This window comes from Eucyclogobius newberryi, unplaced genomic scaffold (assembly GCF_026437365.1).
Source record: "Eucyclogobius newberryi isolate DKJ021-1_F unplaced genomic scaffold, fEucNew1.0.hap1 SCAF_12, whole genome shotgun sequence".
NCBI classification, from domain to species: Eukaryota; Metazoa; Chordata; class Actinopteri; order Gobiiformes; family Gobiidae; genus Eucyclogobius; species Eucyclogobius newberryi.
Window position 1 is genome coordinate 31,215,331 of NW_027315746.1, and position 19,917 is coordinate 31,235,247.

The window sequence follows — 19,917 nt, forward strand, 5'->3', positions numbered from 1 at the left end:
TTAAACAGAGCAATGACCATTATAACCCTCAGAGTGAAGTGTTTATTAAGTCATAGAAATCAGATTTTGGAAAAAAATATTCAATTAGAGAATAATTATTTTTTTGACTGACAAATATGTACTTCACAATGCAGGACCACAAAGTCACATGTTGAATGTATCCAGTTTTCCACAACTTGTCAAAGGTGTGGAAAATGCTAAATGTTGGATACATTGTGGTAGCCAGGAGGACAACCATTTTCACTGTCCTTTCGCACAAAAATATTAGACTGAAATCAACAAGACATTTAGACATTTCTATCCCGCTCTCTCTCCCGCTCTCTTTCTAACTCTGCACTCAGGCCTCAAAACTCCTGCCATGGATACAATAATTTGATACCTTAAATTGATGCTGCTGGAAAATAGGCCATCACAAAAAAGTGGATGACACAAACCTAACCAACGATTAAAGACTGGACTGACAGTAACAGACATTAGACAAATGTACTGGACAGATTTGACAGACATGGGGCCAAATGGGACTTTTATTTTCATTCAGATGTGCAGTGATTATATTTATTTTGGTGTTTGGTGCTGCTTCTGCTCTTTTAGTTTGAGTCACTCTCTGGTTGTGTTCTCTGTTGTGTTCTGGTCGTGTTTTGCGTTCTTAGAAGAAGAAAAAAATTGCATTGTCAAATCTCTGCGTTGTCTCTTTGATCTGAATGGTCACGACCTAAAGCCTTCCAGTGCTCTTGTTTTTCAGGTATGCAATACATTGTAATTCGTAACTCATTTAATTAATTAATAACATGTTAACTGACTACTTACTACGTGCAACTGCATGTTATTACATTTTGTTACATACATTTTTTTTTACCAAGAGAATCCCATTGAGATCAGGGTAGTCTTGACCAAGAGACTGCAAAGTTCAACATGTATACAAACAACATTAAAATAACACGATCAAAAAATATTACACATGATTGGGGCATGTACTGTTAAAATATATTTTTTTATCTTAATTTTTTTTCAATTTCGGGGGAAATGGCCTGTTCAAGACACTTAATGACACGCATCATTAATTGCGTTCTTAATATTGTGGTGTACTGCTATTTCAATCTGAAATGCTTGACTCCAGAGAAGACGCTGGAAGAGGAGGAGCAGGAGAAGTTGAAGGAGGGCGCAGGAGGGGAGCCAGAGGAGCAGGCTGCACTCTCCTCTCTGCAACTTCAAGGTAAGATTAAGCCAAATAATCAGTTCTGTTTTTTTTTTTTTATCCAAAGGCACTCTACTCGCATCTTACAACATTTTAAAATCTTATACCTTTTTCAAAATTTTTCCAAGACTAAACTGAAAAAGTTCAAGTAGGGCTGCACGATATTTGAAATTATTGTGACATTCCTGTTAAGTATTGAAATATCAATATCACCATCATCTGAATAAAGGATTATCTTATCTTATCTTATATGCTTTTATTTTAATAATTTCAGTTATATTAAAACAAACATATTTATGCCTCAATGTACTAGTCAAACTGTGTCAATCTTAACAGAGACAAAACAAGACTAAATCAAGGCTACATTAGAATGGAAAAGTAAAATCATGAATAAAACCATTTTTCAACGTGTCGGTGTAAACCCAGTAGAAAAAAAATTCAGTTGAGTCTCAGTTTGAGACACAGGCTCCAAGTGCAGTCGGCCGCAGTGTTGTGAGTTTGATTCCCAACTCCAACAATGCATGTCCTCCCTTTGCTCTCATCCCCCGTTTCACACCTGTCAATAAACCCCAGGTGCCGACGTTGTAACATGAGATATTTACACATAAATATAGTACACAATAGGGCCAGTTGTTATTTGAGCCGGGGGGCTTGTGGCCCAGTAATTGGACTAATTTCTCCATGAATATGAGTCTGACACCCCGCATTTTGAAGCTTAAAATATGCTATGGCAGCATAGGGTAGATGTTTTTTTAAGCTTTATTGGGCAGGACAGATAAGAGCGAAAGGGGGGATTAGAGAGACAGGAGGACATGCAGGTCTTTGAGGTAGGATGGGGTCATGTGATTTATGAGTTTGTAAATCAGGAGGAGGGTTTTAACTCGACAAGGAGCCAGACTCGAGCACCGGCATAATATGCTCTCTTCTTTTAGTTCTTGTTAGTAATCTTGCTGCTGCATTTTGAACCATTTGAAAGCTTTTTATGTTGTTTTTAGGACACGATGCGAGCAGGAAGTTACAGTAGTCTAATCTAAACATTACAAACGCATGGATACGTTTTTCAGCGCAAGTGGAAATAGGCTGTTTTACAGGCTTGATTTATATGTGCTTTAAATGAGAGCTCCTGGTCAAATAAGACTCCAAGGTTTCTTACAGTAGAACTGGAGGCCACACTGACATTGTCCAGTGTGACTATCTGCTCAGATAAAGCGTCTCTGAGACGTTTAGGGCCTAGTACAATAATATTGATTCTTTCAGGGTTAAGAAGCAGATAATTAAGTGTTATCCAGGTTTTTGTATTCTTCACACAAGCACTAAGACCTTGATCAGTCTGAAATTGATGCATACAACAGTGATGCCATGTCTTCTGATAATGATACCTAACGGCAGCATATAAAGAGTAAACAGAATTGGACCGAGTACTGAACCCTGTGGCACATAGGTTACTTTAGAACAAGTAGAACTCTCTACGCTGGAGCCACAGCCAGGGACAAACAGAGACTACAGTGCATGGTGCACGCTGCTGAAGAAGCAAAAAAGTTTGTTTGTGTTACCTGGGTTATAAGAACAACATGACGTCATTTTGTCAGGCAGTTCTTGCAGCTTCATTTTATCTGCTGAGCAAAATTACGTGATTGTATTCTAACAGCCCGAGGTGCACTAACAAACTTATGATTGAACAAACAGTGCTGTGCTGCACGCACAGCACTACACCATTACGCACAGCCTGACCAGTTTTACGCATACTGGAACAAGGATTTGGGTGAATGTGATATGACGGTGGGGATTTATCTGGTTCCCCAAATAGAGGTTCCTCTCGAAGCTGAGCACGAGTCTACAAGGTCAAGTCTGGCCCCGACCGCGTAGTATCAGGTTTCCAGCAAAAAGCTTTAAGAGATGTGTGTGTAATGGCGCTGCACTGTTTACATGATTGGGATAAAAAAATACCCACGTAAACTTGGAGTGAAATAATTATTCTGCAACTTATATTTTGTGTTATTTATGCCCATGAAGGTTGTTTTATTATGATTATCTCGTCTATATGGGGATAGTAACATGACTCTATTAGTTACGTGCTGTGGTGCACCATGCCCTCAAATCAACCTCATATTTTGGCATAAGGAAACTTGTTTATCCTATTCCATGCGCTGCGCTGTCATCAATTGTGCCGACGCAAGATGTGACGAAATGAGCTCCACACCGCCCAAGACCAGGGGCCAAATACGGCTCACAATGTCTGATGAAACGTCACAGTGGTGAGAATTAAATAAATATCTCTTTGGAGTTAATCGAGTTGTGCGGATCGTCTCTCTTTTTAATTGTGACTAAAGTTAAAGATTTGTATATTTGTATGATCGTATGTACAGTAACATGAGATATGGTCCACGGTAGTGATGCCCCTCCTGGCCAGGTCTGGCCAAGAATGTTTCAATGCGGCAGGTTCTAAACTGTAGACCTCCTTATATTGCATGTCCACACTCCATGTGTATCTTTGCATTTAGCCGTGTCTAGATGGACTGTTTTTGCTGTGAATATGAGTCGGATTGTAATAAAACACACAACATTTTGCAGAGAACACAATGTATCCCTTGGATAGTGCTTCCACTGCCCACTTACGTCTTCTGCTACAGTGTGTCAAATGCTTGCGCTTCCGGCTAGAGTGCCCCCAGTGGCTTTTAGCCAGTAAAACTCTATAAATTAGAAAAAACATTGTCAAAGCGTGGGGGGGAAATTGCAGTCTAAAAAGTACTGTATGTATGGCTGGATAGATGGATTTTTTATTTTGTATTTCCTTGTTTGTTTGTTTTTTACTTTTTTTTAGACAGGTACATATGGTTTGTGTGTAAATATGCTAGATTTTGTTCCTTAATGTTTTACCATTAAAGCTTACAGTACAGTACACCAACTATCACAAAACACATTAGTACCACAGACAGTGACACATAAGGATCCTTTGTTTTGACTTTTTGTTGGCACAACCCATGCGAGCCATGCAGTGAGCATGTGACTTTCGCCCTCAAGATGGCAGTAGCAACGAGTGCACGACATCACTTCGGACCCATGAATACAGGGAAGAGTGTGCCCTGGTTTCTCTGAGCGGATGTAAACACCATATTCAGAATACTGTCTTAACAGGGATACTGTTCAATAACCAGGTTATTTATGCATATGTAAACACACGTATTATTGTGTGTTTAACCTGTCCTCGGTCAATCTTGATTCAATAAACCTTTTCAATAATTGGTCTCCACTTTTCATAAGTTTTAGACAATTAAATTATCCATCTTTGAACAGTGTTTGATTGTGGAATAATCTTTGATTATTGTGTCTCTAACAGCTTCTCTCTGGCCTGATCTTGATGGACCACAGTCTGACGTTTCCTCTCCATCTCTACAACCACCTTCATTAATGACCTCCTCCACCACTGTGCCACTAGATCCAAAGATTACAGCTCCCACCATGCCTCTGGAGTCTGCAGAACGTGAGTATAACATGTTACTTGAGGTACTCATATTTTTTGACAGAAATTTACACTTACGGTTGGATTTATGGACATTTATGGACCTAAACAAAAGAACATTTAGGCACACAACACACTAACTCACAAACTGAATAATCGAACATACAAGTTTTCCCCCTGATTTAGGCCATTTTTGGTTTTCACTTTGTATAACCACAAATGCACACATAGCACACATTTGATTTTGTCATCCAGACACCCATTCAGACACTCTTCTTGCTTATTGGCAAGTGTTCAAATACTTATTTGCAGCAATAACATACAGATAAATTATTTACAAATTGAAAAAGTGTCTCTCAAAGTGAAAATGCACCTACGATGAAAATTTCAAACCCATCTATGATTTCTAAGTGGGAAATCGCAGGGTGTTCAAATACTTACTTTCCTCACTGTAGATCTGACTGTCATCTGCGTAATTGTGATATGACACACCACTGTTATGTATCAACTGACTTAACAGCAGCATGTAAATGTTGAATTGAAGAGGTACCAGGAGGGACCCTTGGGGCACACCACAGGTTAAAGCCATGTATCTGAGACACATTTTCCAATCTCAACAAAGCTCTCAACAAAGTGACTGTAGAGTTCTAAAATGTTACATAGACACATCACAATCTACTGCTTGTTACAGTGACATGTCACTATGAAGAGGCGTATAGTTCTGCAGTTTTAAAGAAGTCAAAGGACCTGTTTCTGTTAGTAACCCTGTGGTTTATAAAATGTAGAATGATGTCTCTTTTAATGTCATAGCAGTTTATAAATGTGAGATTATATATAACATGAGGTCTTGTGGTCATTAGTTACCACATAACTGATTAGCCTTGAGCTGCTTTCAATCTCATAATGTTTTACACACAGACTCAGACTTGTAGAAAGATACACAGACTTTACCTTTGGATACAGAGCACGGTATTTGTTGTTATTCCAATTCTGTGTTTGAGCCATATGCCATGTCTTTTATCAGGTTTTGCTGCACTGCTGACCACTGCAATTGTAACTACATTGATGCTTGAGCTACCTATGGAGGAGGAGGAAGAGGATGGAGAGGCAGAGGAGGAAAAGGAGGAGGGAGTGGACATATCTATAGAGATGAGTGAGTGTAAATGGATTTGTTTGCATAATAAATTTGTGTGATTGCTTATTTGCATGTACTGGTAGAAAAACAACCCATAAAATTGAAGATTTGGGATGACTCAAACCACACCAACAATCAAAGACTGGACTGAAATAGTCAAACCCTTCTTGATATGAAGCAGGGATGCTCCACCACTGTGCTTCCACTTGCAGCTGTTGCATTTTAGCCCTGGTTAGATCCAATATCACACCTTTCTTTAACACATTTCACTGAGAACGGTAGCACAGCAGTGTCAACTTCTTCAGCTTTTGTCCACACAGCTTTGTTAGGATGTTTTTAACTATCTGAGGAGCTTAGTCAGGTCAGAGCATTATAAAGTAGGGACTTTCTCAGACTGAAAATAACTTGAAAGTCCAAAGGTCTTGATTTTTAAAACATTGTCCAGACGATTACCTTCGAAACTTTTTATATATATGGTGACAAATTACATCCGTAGATTTGGAAACATTTTTTTTTTAAAAAGCAAATTACTCAACAGTAAAATCACCTTGAGCAAAGCAATGAATTAAATACAAAATGTCAAACGTGCTATAAGAATAGTTTTTTGTGATGGGAAGTCATAGGTCTATTGTGCTGTTCTGGGACCTTCGACATCTTGTATCTGGAATTATCTCCCTGTGTCTGTGGGTTAGTCATTTTTTTATGATTTATTCAGAATTCTGCTCTTTCTAGTGTCTGCTCCTGAGAGAGTGAACACAGTGGTCACATCCTCAATGCTGGCATTTCCAACGGCCCCTGAACACACCTCCAAAGAAGTGACCATAGAACCAGTTACAGGTGAGACTAACAATATATTGTCAGGATTGGATCGAGTCTCTGGATAAGGACCAGATCAAATTTAATTAATTGTCAAATGTTAAAATCTATATTTTCACCAATCCTTTGTTGACACATGTTTTCATCAGCTCCAACTGAACAGATCTTTGCTGAGACGACTATGAAGATAACACCAGTGTCCCCTACAAGTCATTTAAATCTTTGATGTACCAATATCCAATAATAGCGTCTATATTATCACAGTATATAAGATTGCAGACCTGATAAGCCCTGCCTCTTCATAGTGACATTTCACTGTAACAAATAGTCTACATGTGTCACAAGTGTTTGTTCAAATCACAAGGTGGGTGTGGATAGGGGTATAGGTGAAAACAGGAATTTTCTGAGCACTCCAGCCTCAATTGCAGGACAACACAGGAATACTCAAATTCAGGAATGAATCAAAGTATAGCTTTGAGTAAACTAATGATGAGGATACTCTGTTGTAACAAGGTTAAAAGTTCATTGAAGTTGATCTTGTAGAATATGCCTAACCTCGCCAGCAAGAAGAATTCTCTAGATTTTTGTGATTTCACAAACTCTTCAGAATTCATCTTGTTAGGATCCTGCTGATTCATTTGCAGTTTGCAAAGTGGATTAATGGGCCAATATCATGGCATGTATGGCCTGCTGGCAGGACTGAAGCAATCACAGAGCAGTTTTGTGGATTTGACGGAAGTAAAAAAAAAAACGAACCAAAACAAAAATGGCAGCGACAACGGCCGTACTTCGGCCTATTTTTCTACAATCAAATAGTCCAATTTCTTCTTCCAAAGTCAAAATCCTTCGTCAAACAAAATGCTTTTTTTGATAGAGGCATTATCATCTTCTCTGTTATCTGTTCTCTGTTGTCTGGTTCCAGGATCTGACCTGTTCTACACTCCAGCCACCACCTCTCCATCCACAGTATCAGCGTTTGGACCTACCCCACCACCTGCTGGATGGCCTCCTGTGACACTAACTCCTGCTGTCCTGGCCCCTGACCAGAACCCACCTGGGGTAATGGAACCTACAGAAGCTTTGACCCCCCTAATTCCAGGTGAGGGACTTGCACTGTATTGCATTCATTATCTAGTGGTTTGATGGTTGTCTTTATTATCCCAGAAGAGCATTTTAGTTTGCAACGCATTCAGAGCTTGCACAGCAAAGCAAAGCAGGAATAAGAGAGTTCTTGTATCTGTATCTGTGATGAGGCATGTACCTTCTATAACCTTTCTCTTGATTGGTTCTGTGGTTACCATGAATTTTAATTTCCAATTATGGAACTTTGCTTTCGATTAGTCACTAAAACTGTTAGCTATATTATATAAATTGTATTTTATTTTGGAACACATCATGGAAGATCATTGAACACAGAACATGAAGAGAGGGAATTATTTTTTTAATAACAGAACAAAACAAAACATGACACAGAGAGCTAGCATAAACCAAAATAAAAGATCACTTGACAACAAAATAGAATTATATAAAAATAGGGGGAAAAAAATTGTCAAATAAATGTGTCCATTTTCAAATTGAGTCCAAATTTCATTTTTCATTTTTCTAATGTACATTATTTTGTTAGTCCAGTCTTTAATTTAGTTTGTGTCATCCATTTGTTTGTGATGTTTTTTGTTGTTGCTGCAGTCAGAAGAACCTTCCAAAGGCATAAAACAATGAACAATGAATACCTCAAAAGAGAAAGAATTTAAATCTACTATGGAATAAGAATAACAATAAGCTATCAGATAACAATAACAATAAAAAATATAGCCGCAAGCGGCAATGATCGGCCCTCGCCACGCCGCCGCCACACCGCCGCCACGCCGCAAGAGGAGGGGGCGCTAACGCGCCCCAATTGTCCTTTTTGTTACGCCTACTGCTGAATCTGTGACGCTGTCACATCTTCTCCCCTTTGTTTTACCATCAAAAAGCAATTTTATTTTGAATTCTTGGCAAAATGTGCGGCTTTGCCGCACAGACACCGTGACTCTTTGAATGAAAATGTGGATAACTTTTGATGGTCCTGAAGATGAGTCTCACCAAATTTCAGGTTAATATGTCTAACGCCCTGGGAGGAGTTTGTGAAAGTCTAAAGTGTAAACATGTTCTGGCAATTTCCCCATTGGAATAACATGAAAGGTTTCGGTCATCGTTACGGCAACGCCATAACAATTATGACATGGGTCTCATTGACTTTTATGATGGGGATGCCAAAATTGAGTTGTGTGTCAAATTTCATATAATTTCGGAAAAATAAACATTTAACCTCCATATAAAATCTGTAGGGGGCGCTGTGGCGCCAAATGAATTTATTTCACTTCAAGTAGGTTTAGGGCAAAGAGTTTAACAACTGATTCTAATTTGACGCAATTCGGACTTTATCTGCGCAAACGGCAGAAATTTGAAATATGGGAGATTTCTGAAATTCTAGCTACAGTTTGCGGCTTCGCCGCACAGAGACCGTGAGAGGTATCAATGTAATTTGGATAACTTTTGATGTCCCACTCCTCAGTAGCATTTTCACCAAATTTCAGCTTTTTAGGGCCAACGCCCTGGAAGGAGTTCGTAAAAGTACGACGTTTGGAAAAACTCAGAAGTCATGTTTAGCCATTTTTGAAGCAATATGGCCGACATTTGGTTGGGCGGACGGCGTTACCGTAATAATATTTTTTACTTCTCTTGTCACCATCTACCTCGGCGCCAAATTTCATGATTCTACGATCAGATATTTTTTGGGTCATTTCCCATCTCTCAATGCATTTTTGGTACATTTGGGGGCGCTGACGCGCCAATTTTTTATTTTAGAAAAGGGAAATAGCCAGAATGTAGAGAGGCACGATTTTTAGAGGTGTGAACATTTTTGTGACTTTTCGTCAATGTTCACTGGGTGAAAAATAGGGGGGTTGGTCCCGAGAAGAAGAAGAAGAAGAAGAAGAAGAAGAAGAAGAAGAAAGAATAATATTCCGATGCGAAAACAATGTTTCCCATTTTTCAAATATCATAAACTATACATTTTCGGAAAGCGCTCGCGCTTTCCTACCTCATGGTGTGGGTCCCTGGTCACTGACGGGTACTTTCGTTAATTTTGAGTGGGCTCCGCCCACTTTGTGTTTTTGGCCCTCTAAACAGTAATAATGTTCAATTTTTGCATTACATGCTTATATGCACGGAACATGCAAGAGATGGGGAACGTATTCGTGAGGTACTTAGCGCAAATGAGTGCTTTATATGGGGATGACGCGAAGCGGTCGTCATCTCAATGTAAAGTGCTCGTTTAGTGCGCACTTTTGCACGGGCTTCGCCAGTTTACAACGGTAATGTTCCATTTTCCTACTACTAATTAGTATGCACGGGGCGTGCATGAGTGGAGGAGTGCGTTAGTGAGTGTTTGGAAGTGGGCGAGCGCTTCGCGCTCGATTTCGTGCGCACTACGTGCGCACTTTCGCAGCCGTGCTTCGCACGGCCTTACGAGATTAATAGGCCTCTCGCCAGCTTGTGGCGCTCGGGCCTAATAAAAAATAGGCTTAATATGTACACACATTTACAGTTGAGTTTACATATATAGTGCAGAAAGTGAACAGTGCAGTGAGTGATTAAAGTGACAGTGTTTAAGAAGTGTTCATGAGTCCAACGAAGGTTCTAGTCCAGATGGACCGTAGCCTCCTGCCTTAGGGGAGTGTCTCAAATAGTCCATGTCCAGGGTGAGAAGGGTCAGCTGTGAACCGACCTGCACGTCCCAGAGCCCTGGAGACTTACAAGTCCTGCAGAGATGGAAGCCCGCAGCCGATCACATTTTCATCAGAGCGCACAATATGCTGTAGTCTCTGTTTGTCCTGGCTGTGGCTCCAACGTACCACACAGTGATGGAGGAGATGATGATGGACTCAATGATGGCCTGCACCATCATCTCCGCTGGCAGCTTGGCTTTCCTCAGCTGCTGCAGGAAGTACATCTTCTGCTGTGCCTTCTTGATTGAGGAGCTGATGGTGGGCTCCCACTTGAGGTCTTGAGTGAGGGTGGTGCCAAGAAAGTGGAGGGAGTCCACAGTGGTGGGGGAGTCTGTGATGGTGATGGAGGGCTGTGACTTTCCTAAAGTCCACGATCATCTCGAAGAGCAGGGGAGAAAGTACACAGCCTTGAGGAGACCCTGTGCTGATGGTCCGAGTGATATTCTTCCCCAGCCGCACGCACTTCCTCCGATCTGTCAGAAAGTCAGAGATCTCCCCCTGCAGATGGAGTCAGGCACGTTGAGCTGGGAGAGCTTGTCCTGGAGCAGAGCAGGGAAGGATAGTGTTGAATGCAGAGCTGAAGTCAACAAACAGGATCCTGGCATAGGTTCCCAGGGAGTCCAGATGCTGCAAGATGAACTGGATTGCCAGATTGATGGCGTCGTCCACAGACCTGTTGGCTCTGTAGGTGAACTGCAGGGGGTCCAGCAGGATGACTTAATGACTACAGACGTCAGCGCCACAGGTCTATAGTCATTAAGTCCGGGGCTTCTTGGGGACAGGGACAATGATGGACATCTTGAAGCAGGCTGGGACTTGGCATGACTCCAGGGAGGTTAAGAATGCCACTGAAGACGGGGGCCAGCTCGCCTGCGCAGTGTCTTAAGGTGGCTGGAGTGACACCGTCTGGTCCAGCAGCTTTTCAAGGGTTGGATTTCCGAAATAGTCTGCTTACATCCTGTTACGGAACTGTGAGAGTGCCTCCTTCTGCTGCCTCAACTCCCTCAGTTTTGGTGTGAACCAAGGTTTATCGTTGTTGAAGGTGACTTTGGTGTGTGATGGTATGACGTCAGTGTCTTTTTACTCATCCAAACTATCTGTGGCAGCTCTGAAAACCTCCCAGTCTGTAATGTCCAAACACGCACGTAGCTCCTCCACTGCCTCATTAGTCCACTTCTTAGAAGTCCTCACTACAGGTTTGGAGAGCTTCAGGCTCGATCTGTATGTGGGGATCAGGTGAACCATGACGTGGTTTGACGAGCCCAGCGCGGCTCAGGCCACAACGCAGAAGGCGTTGCTGACTGTTGGCATTGCTGACTGTTGTGGAACAGTGATCCAGTGTGTTCTGCTCTGGTCGGGACTTTAATAAAATGTCTTTACTTTGGTAGTTCATGGCTGAGGTTCCCCTTGTTAAAATCACCCAAGAGTATACACAAAGAGTCCGAGAAGGTCCGTCACATCTGAAGACCAGGCGTTGTTAAAGTAGAAACAGACGCCATCGCCACATAGTTTTCCGGAAATATCTCGCAGCCGGTCGGAGCGGAGCAGTTGGAAGCTCTCCAGCTCCATGGCACAGTCCGGGATGGATTTGCTGAGCCACATCTCTGTAATGCACAAAACAGGAGATGAAGAAAAGTCTCTGTTTTGTCTCATCAGCAACACTAGTTTGTCCAGTTTGTTGGGTAGTGAGTTCACGTTAGAGTGGAAAATCCCAGGTGCCTCGCTTCCTCAGCTGCATGAGCGCGCCAGGATGCTTTCTTCTTCTTCGGTGTCTCACTCTTCTAGCCAAAAGAAGGGCTATTTCCACAGCAGATGCTAAAAAACTGGAAAAGGTCCATTGGAGTTGTGGTTCTAATGGATAAGAGCTCTTCACGGGTGTAAGAGCATGTGGACACACAATTTACAAACACAAACAGACAAAACAAAGAGCCCCAAAACGCCTTGGATTTTTGCAGTAGGCGCTGCCCTCTCCACAGGACAGTGTGGGATAGAGCTTATGTTCTCTTATATTCGCTTATGTTTGCTTATGTTTGCTCTCCCATTCGTGCACTTGGCTGTGTGGTGGTGGGCGGTCCCTTAGGAGCTGTGCTAGCATTAACATAATTAGCTGGTGGGGACATTGATTTTACCCCGAGGTTATAGTCCTTCAGTTTTGATTGTTTAACTCCCAAAGCATCACCTCCATTGCCATTTCCGGGTCATCTCTTACAGCATATAGTAACTCGATTTGTTTGTGAAAAATAGATTTTAAAGGCAAATATCAGCTGCAGGGCACAGCAGTGTGACTAGTCAGTCTGCGCCATCCATCCATCCATTTTCTTTCGCTTTATCCGGGGCCGGGTTGCGCGGGCAGCAGTCTAAGCAGGGGCTCCCAGACTTCCTTCTCCCCAGACACTTATTCCAACTCCTCCGGGGGGATCCCGAGGCGTTCCCAGGCCAGCCGGGTCTTCCCCGGGGCCTCTTCCCGGTGGGACATGCCCGAAACACCTCCCCAGGGAGGCGCCCAGGATGCTCCGGAACAGATGCCCGAGCCACCTCAGCTGGCTCCTCGACGTGGAGGAGCTCTACTCCGAGCTCCCCCTGTGTGGCCGATCTCCGCACCCTATCTCTAAGGGAGCGCCCAGCCACACGGCGGAGGAAACTCATTTCGACCGCTTGTATCCGCGATCTTGTCCTTTCAGTCATTACCCAAAGCTCATGACCATAGGTGAGGGTAGGAACGTACATTGACTGGTAAATTGAGAGCTTTGCCTTTCGACTCAGCTCCTTCTTTACCACAACAGTCCAATACAGCTACTGCATCATTGCAGCCGCTGCACCGATCCGCCTGTCAATCTCATGCTCCATCCTTCCCTCACTCGTGAACAAGACCCCGAGATACTTGTACTCGTGGCAAGTGGCATCCCCTCTCCAGGTGGCATGCCCTCTCCAGGGCATGCCACCTTTTTTCCGGTTGAGAACCATGGCCTCGGATTTGGAGCTGCTGATTCTCATCCCAGCCGCTTCACACTCTGCTGCAAACCGTCCCAGTGCATGCTGCAGGTCCGGGTTTGATGGAGCCATCAGGACAACATTGTCTGCAAACAGCAGAGATGAGATCCTGTGGTCCTCCAACCCTTGACTGCACCTAGAAATTCTGTCCATAAAAACACAAGCACAAGCTCAGGCTCTTTCCCCGCTAGCGTGGAGACATTCCATGTTCCCAGAGTTAGCTTATGTGTCCGGAGATCTGGTCGCCGAGGCCCCTGCCGTCGACTGCCGCCCAGATCACTCTGCACCGGCCCCTTATGGATCCTCCTGCAGGTGGTGGGCCCACGGGAGGGCTACCCCACCTTGCTCTTTCGGGCTGTGCCCGGCCGGGCCCCGTGGGGAAAGACCCGGCCACCAGGCGCTTGCCGTCGAGCACCCACCCCAGGCCTGGCTCCAGGATGGGGCCCCGGTGACGCCAATCCGGGCGACGTAACTGGCCTTGATCTTTTTACTTGTCATAAAGGGCTTCTGAACCGCTCTTTGTCTGACCCGTCACCTAGGACCTGTTTGCCTTGGGAGACCCTACCAGGGGCTTAAAGCCCCCCGACAACATAGCTCCTGGGATCATTCGGGCGCTCAAACCCCTTCACCACGTTAAGGTTTCGGTTCAAGGAGGGGCAGTCTGCGCCATACTGAGAAAATCCCTACATGCTATGCTCCACACCAACTTATGAAATGTGAAAGAGTAATTGAATGAATAAACATGAATGAAACATTCTCATAAAAGTTCAGTCAACATTAAAATTCCTCTGTTTTCGAGAGTTCACCTGGACCTCAATGGTCAGTTTGTTTGTTGTTCTTAACAACCAAATTCAATTAATGTGTAATCCAAACCTGTCAGACTTCCGTATTTTCTAAATAATAAGTCACACCTTTTCACATAGTTTTGGATGTGGTGCGGCGGTAGTTACAAACAGTGACTGAGAGACGTTCAGGTACGTCCAGTAATTTAGCATAAGCAACAAAACTTGGTGGAAAGACAACTTATTTACGCTGAGCATTTGATTTTCAGACACGAAGAACTGTGTTGCTCACAAGTTATTTGTTCGCCCTAGCACAAATAAACACATTGAAGCTCCTGTAGGTTTTTACTTCCACTTTAAAGTAGCCGATCAAAAAATCAATCGATCAATAAATCACACATGTTAGTCCGCGGTGAACAGAGTGTAGTTTGTCATCTCATCTGATCCAAAACAAGTGAGTCTATGACCAAACACATGTTAACACAATATTTTCTTGTGTGTCTCTTACCTGGTACAGTTTAATGCCTCTCCTAGTTTGCTCCTAGTTTGATCTGACTGCACTGTTACAAGCAGCAGGAATACCACTACACACCACTTCTCCACATTTGTATTTAGGATCTTTGAGAGTGAAATCTCAATCAAAATGTCTGGGTTTACATGGGGATTATACAAGTTTTGAAAAATCTGTTTAAATTGGACTAGGCCAGTTGTCCAGTTTTGCTGGTGTAATGCAGTGACTGATTGTGCCCAAGTATCTTAACTGGTGCACCTCTTCAACAGAATATGAGTGAACGAAACTGGCAAGAGGGAACAGGGGACTTCTAAAATCAATCTCTTTTTCATTTTTGAAGTCATTGCAACATTAAAGGCGTAATGGACGATTTTTCGCCGATTTGAGAACTGAAGCGGAAGTGCGCATGCCCACTCCCCCCGTGCAGACCTACACAAGAGCATTGCGGCTAGAAGTACGTTTGTTTGATAGCGCGACGGATCGCATCGCATCTCTCGTCTCCCGTAGATTTCCATCTCCTCTGAGCCAGCTCGAACTGTCTTTCTCTGTCTTAATTTTGTCCCGTACACTGAGGGAACTATATTATGATAGATCCATGCGCTTAGCCACGGGGAATCGTGCTGCTCTCCTGGGGACGAGCCGACGAGGCTGCAGGTGAGCAGTAGGTGCATTCTATGATTGATACGTGGCAGGACTAATCGGCTGTCAACGCCACGAGGAAATGAGACTCAGATTTGGGCCAAAAAATCGTCCATTACGCGTTTAATTAAAGGAGAGTTCACGCCAGGTTGATACCATAAAACCAAGTTCAGTATCTGAGCTGTGAATTTCTGAATTTTTGTGTATTTCTAAGAGAGATTTCTGTTTGTGCTCAGTATTAAATGTTTATGTCTTACAGCTCTGACACCACTGGAGGAGGAGAAGGAGGAGAAGAAAGAGGAGGGAAAAGAAGAGGACCACAAAGAGAAGCATAAAAATGAGGAGGAGGCCGAGGAGGAGAAGAAGAAAACAGAGAAACCAGAGGAGCCCAGAGATGAAAAAGAGGAAGATGACGCTCCATGTTTAGAGGAAGAAGGTAAACACAGCCGCATACTATGAATCTGTAAAACTGTCCATGTAGTATGCAAAGCAATAATATATTTTCTAGAGCGTTAGCGCTCAACACAAAAAAAACGTTTTATTGCTTTGCTTGGAATGTTCCACAGTTCGGCATTAAACAAAAATATCTGGAGACAAGCAGGTGGGGACACCAGGTCAGGTTGCATGTCAAATCTATGGAAAGGTGACCCACTTAGAGTAAAAATGCAGGATTTTCAAATGATTTAAAAGCAATATCAACACTTTTAATTAAATAAATTCAAGATGGATACATTTAACACCATACTGAAAGAAATATTTTGCAATCTCTTCAAAACTGAACTGTGTTAGCTTTGCTTGTATCTTTGTATGACTGCATTGTCCCTGTCAAATAAACAAAATGTATTTCCGTTTAACAAAGGTCTTCTTGTGTTGTCAGAGTTGGAGATGGGGAGGAAGAGGAGCGTGCCCTTCTTTGCTTGGTCCCTGCTCCAGTCGGTGGGTCTGACAGACATCCAGCTGCAGGCCGACACTACAGGTATGTATATTGACATACACACATACTGTACATAACTAGTCAGACCCTACGGCAGGCATGTCCAAACTAAGGCCCGGGGGCCAAATGCGATCTTGATTTTTCGGTCTTTACCCAAAACTCATGACTATAGAGAAGGGTAGGAATGTACATTGACCGGTAAATCGAGTTTTGTCTTTTGACTCAGCTCCTTCTTCACCACAACAATCCGATGCAGCGACCGCATCACTGTAGACGCTGCACCGATCCACCTGTCAATCCTTCCCTCACTTGTCAACAACAACTTGAACTCCTCCACTTGGGGCAAAGTCTCCCCACCACTTGTAGAGGACAAGCCATCTGTTTCCAGTTGAGAACCATGGCCTCAGATTTGGAGGTGCCGATTCTCATACCAGCTGCTCCACACTCGGCAGCAAATCATCCCAGTGCATGTTGCAGGTCCGAGTTCCATGGAGCTATCAGGACAACATTGTCTGCAAACAGCAGGGATGAGATCCTGTGATCCTCAAACCGGACACCCTCTAACCCCTGACCCCCCTAGAAATTCTGTCCATAAAAACAATGAACAGAATCGGTGACAAAGGGCAGCCCTGGTGGAGTCCAACACTAAATCTCAGCTAAAAAGCTGTTTTATGAAACAATCATAGCATACTTTTTCCACAAGGTGAAATTACTGTAAATAATGTTAATGTTGTTCTGCATGTTATTGATAACTAATGTTAATAACTTGTCTAGTGAACAGCTTTACTTGTGTAACTATTTGGCCTAATGGTCAAACAATGTCTGCATTGGATATATTCAAGACCTCATCTCTGATTAGTTCTCCTGACTCAGCATGTGTGCTGATTGGTTGAACATTGGCGCTAAACCCAGGGGTCAGTCAGAGAGAGCGAAGACAAAAACTAGTTCCATCAGAGAGGTCCACAATGAAGGACCTGGGAGAGAAGGGCTCTCCTCTGGCCGACTGATTCTAAGCTAACATAGGCAGAGAGAGACATACAAAGACATACTAGAGAGAGACACGTCCATGGAAGCTTACTTCACTCTCTCCCATAAGTAATTTTGTGCCCGTATTTGGATATGATTTTTTGCTTCAAGAAAGGGACTTTTTTGCAACTTTTCAAGTCTACAACAAAATTTGGATCCAGGACACTCTTCAAATTAGCGTCATTGGTGGATCAGTGCAACAGGCTTTTTGTTCTTGCTTCTTTAGCCTGACAATGTCAGATCCAGCGCTTGGCTTGAGCTGCCCCCGTCCCTCCCAGCGTGACCCCTGAGTGAACTGTGGCGGCGTCAGCTCATCAACACAGACAGAAAGGCCCATCTGAATCACGCAAATGAAGCCTGCGTAAGTTCACCTGGAAGACCTAACTCCATCTACGTCAACTGCCATGCCAGGGCCACCTCTCCTCAGCCTCCATCAACGCACCCAAGCCGGGTGTCCGCCTGTCCGACATCTAAAAATAATTCGATTATCGAGTGCCCATAATCGCTATGTCTTCCGCCAGGGTCTGAGCGCCAAATAACCTTTGTAATAAAGCTTGCTAAACGGTCCTTTCTGTGTCTCTCTAGGGTGAACTTCTGCTTCTGGTCATATGAACGCACATTTCACAGTGTTGCTGATAAAATCATCTTAAAATCAACATTAACTCTAACATACAACTTGATAGGTCTAGTATAATCGTATTGAGTGTCTCCCCCTGTTATGGAGTTATTTCAGGGTTCAGAATTCGCAATTTCTCTCAAATGCGATGCATTCTTCAGAAAAAAGTGTGTTTGTATCGCAGCTTTTGCGATACAAAAATTTGATTTCAAAGCGCATAAAAGTACTGATCACTCGTCAATCGATCGTCAATAACGGCATGACACAATGTAGGACGCTGTGTTGACATGACGAGTCCTGCTGCTGTCTCGGATCGCGAGTCTGAAAGTGGGAGGAGCCAGAGTGCGGTAAAGTTAGCGTCGCAGATTCGGACTTCCGAGGTCAATAGCTCCTAAACGCAAAAGTCTTTGCAGATCATTCACATGCCAAAATACTCATATTTACACTGCCAAGTGACTATAACCTCATTTTTAACAATCAGATGCGTGTTTTGGGCGCAGCGAATTACACAGCTCCGAATGTGCAGACGGAGCCGAGACGAGTGCTTAGGGACCGTCATCAAATGTGCAGCCGAGATGAGAGTACTTAGGGACCGTCATCAAATAGCAAAACGAAAAATGGAATGGAACGTCAAATAGAGCGGTACAATTTGAATAACACATCAAATACACCATGATGGATACCACAGCAACCTTTATTTTTCCATCAGAAGCTTAATACATATATTTTTTGAGTGTAACGACGATTAATATGTAAATGAGACTCCTGCAAATAGTCATCTGATTGATGATGATATGGAAGAAAGTTGTAAATAAGGCCATCTGTCTTTGTGTTGATTAATTTTTTCAACAACTAATTTTATTTTTATAGTTTTGTGTTTTATTTAAAAAAATAAAAATGTTTAAAAACTGTTTAAAAGTTAATTTGTTAAGAGTTTTGTTTTTATAGAATATTTACAAATGCATTTTAAATAAATAATCATGTTATATAAATGGAAAATATTGATTGTTAGTCACTTTCGTGTTTTGCTATGCAATTATCAAACTCCTCCTTGAACCGAAACCTTAACGTGGTGGAGGGGTTTGAGTGCCCGAATGATCCCAGGAGCTATGTTGTCGGGGGCTTCAAGCCCCTGGTAGGGTCTCCCAAGGCAAACAGGTCCTAGGTGACGGGTCAAACAAAGATCGGTTAAGAAGCCCCTTATGATGACAACAAAAACAAGGCTGTTTACGTCGCCCGGATCGGCGTCACCGGGGCCCCATCCTGGAGCCAGGCCTGGGATGGGTGCTCGATGGCGAGCGCCTGGTGGCCGGGTCTTACCCCACAGGGCCCGGCCGGGCACAGCCCGAAGGAGCGACGTGGGGCCGCCCTACCGTGGGCCCACCATCCGCAGGAGGATCATTAGGGGCCGGTGCAAAGAGATCTGGGCGGCAGTCGATGGCAGGGGCCTCGGCGACCAGATCTCCAGACACAGAGACTAACTCTGGGGACATGGAATGTCACCTCACCTGTGCGGGAGGTTGAGCGATATCGACTAGATATAGTCGGCCTCACCTCCACTCACAGTTTGGGCTGTGGAACCCATCTCCTCAAGAGGGGCTGGACGCTCCACTTCTCTGGTGTTGCCCGCGGGGAGAGACGGCGGGCTGGTGTGGGCTTGCTTATAGCCCCCCAGCTCAGCCGCCACGTGTTGGAGTTCACCCCGGTGGACAAGAGGGTCGCGTCCCTTCGCCTTCGGGTGGGGGACAGGTCTCTCACTGTTGTGGCGGCCTACGGGCTGAACAGCAGTGCAGAGTACCCGGCCTTCTTGGAGTCCTTGGGAGGGGTACTGGACAGTGCACCGACCGGGGACTCCGTTGTTCTACTGGGGGACTTCAACGCCCACGTGGGCAATGACAGTGACACCTGGAGAGGGGTGATCGGGAAGAATGGCTTCCCCGATCTGAACCCGAGCGGTGTTCAGTTATTGGACTTCTGTGCTAGCCACGGATTGTCCATAACGAACACCATGTTCAGGCACAAGGGTGTCCATCAGCAGGGCT

At 43.7% G+C, this 19,917-nt stretch overlaps 1 protein-coding gene and 1 long non-coding RNA gene across 2 annotated transcripts in view; one reads left to right on the top strand and one right to left on the bottom strand.

Annotated features, from left to right (window-relative positions):
• Nucleotides 1-19,917, bottom strand: part of LOC140356743 (uncharacterized) — a 522,351-nt gene that overhangs the window by 95,756 nt on the left and 406,678 nt on the right. The window lies entirely within an intron of this gene.
• oc90 (otoconin 90) overlaps nt 1-19,917 on the top strand; it is a 52,536-nt gene that overhangs the window by 13,561 nt on the left and 19,058 nt on the right. The window contains exons 5-10 of the mRNA XM_072440292.1: nt 1,118-1,213; nt 4,533-4,676; nt 6,523-6,627; nt 7,529-7,705; nt 15,559-15,735; nt 16,177-16,275. Coding sequence (XP_072296393.1) covers nt 1,118-1,213; nt 4,533-4,676; nt 6,523-6,627; nt 7,529-7,705; nt 15,559-15,735; nt 16,177-16,275 — 798 coding nt within the window. The remainder of the gene's footprint in view (nt 1-1,117; nt 1,214-4,532; nt 4,677-6,522; nt 6,628-7,528; nt 7,706-15,558; nt 15,736-16,176; nt 16,276-19,917) is intronic.